Genomic DNA, 10,778 nt, shown 5'->3' with positions numbered 1-10,778 from the left:
TTGACATTATTTATATTTTTCCATCCGGGTTGATGTAGTAAATTATTTATTATTTCGACGTTTACTTTTTATTAGGTGTTCCTTCAGTATTAAAAAAGTGAAAAATATACATTAAATATTTAGCATTATTGAGATTTTCATTTTAAAAATGTTTAGGAATCGATATTTTTATACTGAAAAAATAATTGTCATACAATTTTTTTTCAATGTAATGGTAATATGAATAAATTCTCTTATTTTCATACTAATAAAGTAACTATCAAAAATATCAACTGCGTACACTTGCGTAAATAGATAAACAAAATGAATTGTACCATAACTTAAAAAAAAATTATCTAGTTTCGCTTGAAATAATTTATACACTCATATTTTTATCTAATAATTGATTTGATCTACATGTTTAAGATTAGAAATAAATTGTAACAATGTTCATAATGTGAATAATTATACAATATAATAAATCTAAGTTTATTAGACGAAAAACTATAGTTATTAAGACTATTGTAACTTGTATCTATTTTTTATTTAAAACATTTAACATAATGATGAACAAATTGAATAAAAACAATTTATAGCTAAATTAAACAAGAATGTTTAATAATTTCACGGAATACATCATGATATCTTTAATATTTTAAAACATGTTTCGCTCAACCTCTTGCCAGATATTATTTTAAAATTGGGATATTTTTTAATATTATTTAATTTTATTTCTTCATAATCATTTTAGATGGATGTTTTGTGTTTATTAAAACAAATTCTACCAAATAATAAAAAATAATTATGTTAAAAACGAATATTACATTAAATTTTTGTCACATCTTAGACATACTTATAAGAAGTTCCTGTAAAAACTTTAAACATTTTCTCATGAAAACCGACATTTTAGGTGTATATTATTTATAGTTTTTAAAGAAACTACTAAGTTTATTGATGTAAACAATGAGTAAACTTTATCATTTTCGAGTCATTAATAACACATTAAAAAAATTTCAGATCTACAATTCACAGTTCAGGTGATTTCACATGATATTATAATATTTGCAAAGGCTATTAAATTAAAGAGGGCTTTTGAAATTTTCTCAGTAGCTCACCTAATCTATCCAAACCTACTTCTAGATATCATTTCTTACAACTTAAAAGAGTGCCAACTTTATTCTCAGCTGTACTCAATCTCCCGCCAAGGTATAAAAATGTTTATAGTTTCTGTAATACTATTTCAAACTTTTTATTGTTTCGTCATTTTCTTAATTATATAATTTTCTATTATTTCAACTGATTAAATTTAATGTAAATATTTAAGTAACACAAATTTTTGAGTATACTAATTAAATGTATAGTTAATATTAATTAATTGAGAAAACATTTAAATCATGCTTAAACATTAAATTAACATAATAATTATAAATAATAATGTAATTATAATAAAAATTTAGCACAAAAAAGTTAACTTAAAGATACCTATTAAATGGTAATAAATGATTAGGATATTCAATTAGTTCGCCCGATTCAGGTTCCGTTTCACATATGACATCTAATTTTGAACAAAAATAAATTATTAAAGAGAGTTACGAAATTGTACACACATAATAAAATATTATTGCAAATATAATATTTCTTTTATGTCTTCTTCTTGTATACTCTTCGGCTAAAGGTTAAGATTAAAGAATAAAACAAAATTTATTTATATCTTATTGTATTTCGTAAAGAATATGTAATTTTCAAATATTAACAAATCAAAATAATATTTTTTCATATTGGAACCTTAGGTAATTTCCTTTTGTTTGATATCATTTTTTTTTGAATATCTAACACTTATTCTGCTCACAAGGGGGATTTAAAATAGCAACTTTTTACAAAAACTAACTTTTTCAACTTAATTTTTGAAAATGTTCCGGAAACACTGCGTCCTTTAAACATATATCAAATTAAAGCTTATTTTAGGTACTATAAAATTAAAAAAAAAAATTTGTCCCGACGCCCTATCTTCTATGCGCAAATGGCTGCCGTATTAAAAAATATACGATTTTTCTATTAAAATTCTAGGTTTTGTATTTTATTTTATTTTAAAATATCTTATTAGGAGAATATATATTGACTTTCATGAATATTATGTAATTTAATTGACATAGAATAAAGTTCATAAGACATAAGAAATTAAACTTATTAAGCTTCAATGCGAAGCTGAGAAGGTATTAATTTTGCTTTTTTTTTTTTTTTTTTGTCTGTCACTACTTTTTCTGAGCTCTCACTGGACCGATTTCTTTCAACAATACGTCAAAAGATCATAAATTGTATCTAGTTGAAGACATTACCCTTAAAAATTTTAAAATTTCCCCTCATTCCCCGCAAATGGAGTAAATTCCCTAAAAAATTACAAATTTAAAAATCGGTAAATTTTGTCATTTTTTTCTTAAAACTTCCATAACTTTTTCAAAAATAAACAAATCAACATAATTTTTTTTTATACTAAAACCTTTGATATTTCTCTTTCATTTGATATCATTTTTTTTGAAAATCTAACACTTAACCTGCTCATTGGGGGGGATTTAAATCTAAGAATTTAAAATTTAAAATTAAGAAACTAAACTTATTAAAATTTTTTTACTCTTTTAAAGTCGAAAAAGTAATTTTTAAATTTGAGTTAGCTTAAATAGCCAATTTTACCAAACAGCGAAAGCAATGAACAGTTGCCGAATGGGAAAACCTGTGTCTTTCACGCTTAGGGTACGAGGTTCAAATCCGTCTGTTGCAATTAATATTTTGTATTTTTTTTGTGTTAGAATAAAATTTTCAAATCATTTGATATTTATCTCATTTAGATTCAACAACTTCAATAAATATAAAGGATCTAAATAAATATAAAGGAAATAGAAGTTAATGTTGCTTTTGTAATTATTCATCAATTTTTTAAAATTAAACGCTGTCTACAGATTTGCATCGAAGCGTTTCTTATGATAGTGATTTTAATCACTGTCATATATCATCTATACTCGTCCCATTTATGAGTTGTCCATATTGTGCTGCGACCCCACTGTGCTACCGTTTTTTTTAAATTTAAATTTATATAGCAACATGTTACAAAAAAATTTGGAATATTATAAACTGGTAGTAGCACACACAAATAGAGTTAAAAAAATTAATAAATTACAAAGTAAAATTATTTACTTTTGTAGTTGAATACATTTACCATATCAAATCTAATTCGACAATGAATACTTTAAGAATATTAGAAATTAATGATTTTAATTGTTTGTATGGAAAAAGCTGCTTAAGCTACTTTTTATTTAAATAAGGAATATTTTTTCGATTTTTAAGAGTAATAACTTAAACTAAATACAAACTGTAATCATTTGACGTATCATTGAAAAAAGTAGGTCTAGTGAGGGTTGGCAAAATAAATTGTAACCACAAAAAGAACCACATAGTAAAATTATATTAACATGAATAAGAAATTTCTTCTCATGAGGGGAGATTACAGTGATGGGATCCTTGATATTTATTGAAGTTATTGAATCTAAATGAGATAAAAATCAAATGATTTGAAAAATTTTTTAACTCAAAAAAAATGCAAAATATATATTGCCACAGGAGAATTTTTTGAACCTTATACCTTAAGCATGAAAGAGACAAGTGTTACCGATTCGGCAACTGTTCGTTGCTTTCGTCACATGAAAAAATTGGCTATTTAAGCTAACTCAAATTTAAAAATTACTTTTTCGACTTTAAAAAAGTAAAAAATTAATAAGTTTAATTTCTTATGTCTTATGAACTTTATTTTATGTCTATTAAATTATATAATATTCATGAAAGTCTGTGTATTCCTCTAATAAGATATTTTAAAATAAAATAAAATACAAAACCCAAAATTTTAATACAAAAATAGCATATTTTTGAATACGGTATCCATTTGCGCATAGAAGATAAGGTGTCGGAACAAATTTTTTGTTTTCATTTTATACTAAATGACATAACCTTTGATTTGATATGTTTAAATGACGCAGTATTTCCGGAACATTTTAAAAAATTAAGTTGAAAAAGTTAGTTTTTGTAAAGAGTTGCTATTTTAAATCCCCCTTAGTGAGCAGGTTAAGTGCTAAATTTTCAAAAAATGATATCAAATGAAAGGAAAATATTTAAGGTTTTAGAATAAAAAAAAATTATGTTGATTTTTAAAAAAGTTATAGAAGTTTTAAGAAAAAAAAGTAACAAAAAAGACAAAATTTTACGATTTTTAAATTTGTAATTTTTTAGGGAATTTACTCCATTTACGGGGAATGAGGGGAAATTTTTCAATTTTTAAGGGTAATATCTTCAATTAGATACGATTTGTGATTTTTTGACGTATTGTTGAAAAAAATCGATCCAGTGAGAGCTGAGAAAATGTAGTGTCAGACACAAAAAAAAATAAATAAATAAACACATCATGGTAAAATTAATACTTTCTCAGCTTCGCATCGAAGCTAAAAATGGTTTTTAGCTTAATTAGAAACTTTTTTTAAACAAAGAAGAAATATAAAATTTTAAATCTATTTAAATTATAAAATATATGTACATTATTATATTAAGAAATCATTACCATTATGTAGAATAGAAGTATTTTGTACGATATCTAAAAATATTAAAAGGTTTTAAATAGTTAAATATTTGTAACCTAATTCATTTTAAGTAGTAAAGTTATTTTTAAAATTTCATTGAAACCCAAAAGACAAATAAATTTTTAAAATAATTTAAAACCCATTTTAATTATAATTATATGTATCTACAAAACCTTACTTTTTTGTTGAATATTTTCCATCATATCTACTTCATTGGTATGTTGTGTCATATTTAAGAAACTATTTTGTGCGATACCTCCTAAACATGTTAACAACAAACAATATCAAATAAATTTTACTATGTTTAAAAAGTTATACCTTGCTTGACATTGGTATGAGGTAGAGCAGGTAAAAAGGTTTCACTGGTGTTTGAATCAAATTTAAATCCAAGTTCAACATACTTTTTCCAGATTGTCGTTAGAAATAAATTGTTTATTTTATCACTTAGAAAAATAATAAATTCTTCGTGTTTTCTTGGACATTTTAGCGTGACATATTCGTTAATCCAAAAATTCCACAAAGAAGAAAAACCTAATTGTTTTATTTTACATAAATAAATATCATCATTGAGTTCATAATGACTAGTTTGTAAAATTTCCGTGATATTTACTAATGCAGTTTTAATAGAGTCCTTATTGTTTTTCAAAGGAAACATTTTCTTTAAAGATTCATTTTTCTGTAAATTTGTAAGAACTTTACTTAGTAAAAACCCGAATTTTTTTTGAGTATTCAAAGGTTTATTGTGATATTTTTCTATAGCATATAAAGCTCCTTTCATAAATTTTGCCATCGGAACAAATTCAATCATTTTTTCTAAAAGTTTGACTGTACAATTGTGTGCACTAATTTTACCAGAACAGAGTAGCTTATAACAATATTCTTGAAATTTGAAAAATGTATTGAATATTGTATGTAAATCATTTGAATAAGAACATCCAAGGAATATTGTTGCATAACGTATAAAATTGTCACAGTTCACTAATGTTACAGGTTTATTAAGCACATCGTTCAATGTATACACATTGCTCCTATAAGTAATATATTCGACATCATTTATATTTTTCCATCCAGGTTGATGTAGTAAATTGGTTATTATATCGACGTTGCTTTTTATATTACGTGTTCCTTCAGTATGCAAAAAAGTGAAAAATATACAAAAGTACACTTGAATATTTAGTATTATTGAGATTTTCATTTTTAAAAAGTTTAAGAATCTATTTTCATATACTGATAGTAGAAATTGTCATATAATATTTATTTCAATGTAATGGTGATATCAATATTTTTTTGGATACTATAATAGTAAAACTAGCAAAAATTATACTGTTTATTCAGGTGAATAAATGTTAACAAAATGTATTTATTTTTGAATGGAAAAAGGAACAGAGTTGTTACGTTTTGAACAATGTTTGCATAAAATACCAAAAATTATAAAATTTAAATTAAGAGTCAAGTTAATGGAGAATTGTAATTACAAATTCATTAAATATGAAGAACAAAATCAGTTGTTCTAAATTCAATCACTTTATTTAAATATTTAGATCGCGCAAGATTACTGAAAGAAAAACCCAGCACAGTGGAGTCGCGGCATAGTGGAGACGTTGCATAGTTGGGTCCAGTATAGATTTAATCTATAATTAAATTATATTAAATTATATTTATTTGTTAATATTTAAAAATATTATGTCAGATTTAAAAAAGAATATTGAAATAATGTCGAAAATTCTAATTTTTAAAATTGTAATTTTTTAGGGGGATTTTCCCCATTTATGAGTAAAGAGAGTATTTTTTTTAATTTTCGAGGGTAATTTCTTCGACTAAATATGATCAGTAATCTTTGACGTATCGTTGAAAGAAATCGGTCTCGTGAGATCTGAAAATGAGTGATAATAGACACACAGAAAAGAAAAACATCATAGTAAAATTAATACCTTCTCAGCTTCGTATCGAAGCTAAAATAATAATGAATAACGCAGTCTTTTGACATTTTTACATAAAAACATGTGAGTAACATACGACAGGATTATATTGCAATTTTTCTCTAGAGACACTTATTTTCAAAATTATCACAGTTCTGTAATGTTATATTATGTGTTCCTTCAGCATGCAAGAAAAAAATTTATCAAAAGAATACTTGAATATATAGTGTTATAACCATTTTCAGTATCAAAAATGTTTAAGAATCTATTTTCTTATCCTGAAAAAAAATATGTTATACAAAATTAATTTTAATGTAATAGTGATATTGATACAGTCTCTTATTTTCTTACAAATATAATAAACCTAGCCAAAATAACAACCCTGAGGAGTAAAGCTCAGTAGTATCTTACTACTTAAGTATTTCACTTAACGTTAAAATATATAGAACCTTAATTATAGAACTTATTATTGCCAACTTATTATTTTGTTAAAAAAGGTTCTAACAAAAATTTGTATTTATCAATAATTGATATGTAATAATTATTATACTTCGAGAAAATAATAATATATGATAAATTTCATGAAAAGTTGACATAATACTTTTACACAATTGTTTTTATAAAATTATTTCTAAAAACCTAGTACAGTGGAGTCGTGGCATAGTGGGGACGTTGCATAGTTGGGTCCAGTATAGATTTAATCTGACAGTGATTAAAATCACTATCATAAGAAACGCTTCGATGCAAATCAGTAGATAGTGTTTAATTCTAAGAAATTGGTGGATAATTACAAAAGCTGCATGATCTGCAAGTTCCTTATTAATACCCTGATTAAGATAAAGTATGTCGAATGAAAAAGGGATTATTAAAAAATATTATTTCTCATAAAAAAATTGTGTTGATTCGTACACTTTTCAATGAGTTATAGCATTATAAAGTTAAAAATGTAACCAACCCAACCCAACATCAACTCCTATTTCCTTAATTATATCCAGATTAGTAATTATTTTAATTATATATTATATAATTTTTATAATTAATTATTTTCAAATTATTATTGATTTTTAATATGTTAAAAGTAATCATTTTGAACCTACTTCTTTTTGTTCTTTAAAGTGAAAGTTTTAATAAAAAAATAATGAATTTATTGCCATAACTTTTAACTCAACTTGCAAGTTTGAAATAGATATCATTAAATAGAAAAAAATGAAATTGGTAGATTATTTCAAAAACAACAATAACACTTATTCCCTTAATTTTACCCCGATTTATAACTATAATATATGAATACATAATAATTACAGTAATTAAATTGAGTATGAAAGTGGTATTCAATAATATAATATTGTAATTTTTACGGAGATATTATAAAAATAAAAAGGAGTTGTATATTCATATACTTTTAATGCATATACAAATTTAAAGGAATTGATGCAATACTTTTTAATAAAAAAATTTTGTTACTTATGAATAAATACACTAAACAAAAGGAACTTTCATCAGAAAAAAAAATTTACTTTTCTAAATAAACTTATCGCGATGTTTTCAAATGTGCAATTAAACTTTTTCTATTACTTCTAAGTTTTAATATTATTACTTATTATTAAAAAATAAGTATTTACATATAAAAAAAAATAATTAAGAACAAAAAAAATTGTATTAAATTAATACTGATTTTGATTTTTAATATGTTAAAGGTAATCATTTTGAACCTACTTTTTATTGTCTTTTAAAGTGAAAGTTTTAATGAAAAATACCTTCTCAGCTTCGCATTGAAGATAAAAAATGAATTTGTTACCATAACTTATAGTTCAACTTGCAAGTTTGAAATTGACATTATTAAATTGAAAAAAAGAAATTGTTAAGATTAATATGCAATCAGGAAATTTTATAATTACTATTTACAGTACATTTTTCAGAAAATTTCGATTTTTTTGCATTTTTATCGTTATAGATAACCGAAATAGAAAGAATAGTAATAATTTCTAATTAACTTTTGGCGTTTAAAAAGATTCTACAATGGAAATATTCAGAATTTAACTAATTTTAATGATTATATATCTAAAAAAATCAACAAAAAAAGTTGTTAAAAAGATTTACTCAATTGAGCGTATTATAAAATTTGATTATAATTGTAAAAATCCATCGTTAAATTCAGGTAAAATTGAAAATCATTTTTTTTTTTAATTTATGATTTATATAGCAACATGTTACAAAAAAATTTGGAATATTATAAACTGGTAGTAGCACACACAAATAGAGTTAAAAAAATTAATAAATTACAAAGTAAAATTATTTACTTTTGTAGTTGAATACATTTATATTAGAATATTAGAAATTAATGATTTTAATTGTTTGTATGGAAAAAGCTGCTTAAGCTACTTTTCATTTAAATAAGGAATATTTTTTCGATTTTTAAGAGTAATAACTTAAACTAACCATTAACTTAAATATCATAAACTTAAATGAATCATTTGACGTATCGTTGAAAAAAGTAGGTCTAGTGAGGGTTGGCAAAATAAATCGTAGCCACAAAAAGAACCACATATTAAAATAATATTAACATGAATATAAATTTCTTCTCGCGAGGGGAGACTATAGTGATAAGATCCTTTATATTTATTGAAATTATTGAATCTAAATGAAATAAATATCAAATGATTTGACAATTCTATTCTAACTAAAAAAAAAATGCAAAATATTAATAGCCACAGACGGATTTGAACCTCGTACCCTAGGCGTGAAAGATCGAGGTGTTATCCATTCGGCAACTGTTCGTTGCTTTTTGTTGCATGATAAAATTGGCTATTTAAGCTAACTCAAATTTAAAAATTACTTTTTCGACTTTAAAAAAGTAAAAAATGTTAATAAGTATAATATCATATGTCTTATGAACTTTATTCTATGTCAATGAAATTATATAATATTCANTTTATGTCAATTAAATTATATAATATTCATGAAAGTCAGTGTATTCCCCTAATAAGATATTTTAAAATAAAATAAAATATAAAACCTAGAATTTTAATAAAAAATAGCATATTTTTAAATACGGTAGCCTTTTGCGCATAGAAGATAGGTCGTCGGGACANACCATTTGCGCATAGAATAAAGGTCGTCGGGACAAATTTTTTTTTCCATTTTATAGTACCTAAAATAAGCTTTAATTTGATATATGTTTAAAGGACGCAGTATTTCCGGAACATTTTCAAAAATTAAGTTGAAAAAGTTAGTTTTTGTAAAAAAGTTGCTATTTTAAATCCCCCCTGTGAGCAGAATAAGTGTTAGATTTTCAAAAAAAAATGATATCAAATGAAAGAAAATTACCTAAGGTTTCAATATAAAGAAATATTATTTTGATTAGTTAATATTTGAAAAAGTTATGGCAGTTTTAAGTACAAAAAACATCGTTATAAAAGGTGATTTTTATCGCAAATATTACATTTTTTTTATAATTTCGACAGCCATTTGCACATAGAAGATAAGGTGTCGGGACAAATTTTTTTTTTTCATTTTATAGTACATAAAAAAAGCTTTAATTTGATATATGTTTAAAGGACGCAGTATTTCCGGAACATTTTCAAAAGTTCAGTTGAAAAAGTTCTATTTTTTATACAATGTTTCAAAGTTTGAACCCCCCCTATATAAGGGGAAATTGTCTAATTTTAATAAAAAGTATGTCAAATGGAAGATGTACTTATAATGTATTTAGAAAAAAAAAAATTGTGCTGATACATGCATTTTTCGAAAAGTTATAGCATTTTTAAGTTGAAAATTAAAAATTGAAAATCGAAAATTTTAACACAAAAATAGTGTTTTTTTAACTACGGCAACCGTTTACATGCAGAAGATAAAGTGTCGGGACAAATTTTTTTTTTTCATTTTATAGTACATAAAATAAGCTTTAATTTGATATATGTTTAAAGGACGCAGTATTTCCGGAACATTTTCAAAAATTAAGTTGAAAAAGTTAGTTTTTGTAAAAAAGTTGCAATTTTAAATCCCCCCCCATGAGCAGGTTAAGTGTTAGATTTTCAAAAAAATGATATCAAACGAAAGGAAAATATCTAAGGTTTTAGTATAAAAAAAATTATTTGTTGATTTGTCGAAAAGTTATGGAAGTTTTAAGAAAAAAAAGTAAAAAAGTTCAAAAATTAGCGATTTTTAAATTTGTAATTTTTTTGGATATTTCCCCCATTTGCGGGGAACGAGGGAATTTTTTTCAATTTTTAAGGGTAATGTCTTCAACTAGATACGATTT

At 23.9% G+C, this 10,778-nt stretch overlaps 1 protein-coding gene across 2 annotated transcripts in view; it reads right to left on the bottom strand.

The window, feature by feature from the left end:
- Nucleotides 1-536: 536 nt before the first annotated feature.
- Nucleotides 537-10,778, bottom strand: part of LOC126905552 (uncharacterized) — an 11,811-nt gene continuing 1,569 nt past the window's right edge. Inside the window, exons 2-6 of one of the 2 annotated variants that reach the window (XM_050685372.1) lie at nt 6,530-6,795; nt 4,917-5,723; nt 4,777-4,857; nt 4,580-4,612; nt 537-1,534 (exon numbers count right to left, since the gene is read on the bottom strand). In XM_050685372.1, coding sequence (XP_050541329.1) covers nt 1,452-1,534; nt 4,580-4,612; nt 4,777-4,857; nt 4,917-5,406 — 687 coding nt within the window. In that variant the 5' untranslated portion in view covers nt 5,407-5,723; nt 6,530-6,795 and the 3' untranslated portion in view covers nt 537-1,451. Of the gene's footprint in view, nt 1,535-4,579; nt 4,613-4,776; nt 4,858-4,916; nt 5,847-6,529; nt 6,796-10,778 lie in introns of those variants that run through there. The other variant, XM_050685365.1, reaches the window with a different exon arrangement.

Source organism: Daktulosphaira vitifoliae, unplaced genomic scaffold (genome assembly GCF_025091365.1).
Source record: "Daktulosphaira vitifoliae isolate Bord-2020 unplaced genomic scaffold, ASM2509136v1 Scaffold_1, whole genome shotgun sequence".
Lineage (NCBI taxonomy): Eukaryota > Metazoa > Arthropoda > Insecta > Hemiptera > Phylloxeridae > Daktulosphaira > Daktulosphaira vitifoliae.
This window is presented reverse-complemented; position numbering and strand designations above follow the sequence as displayed.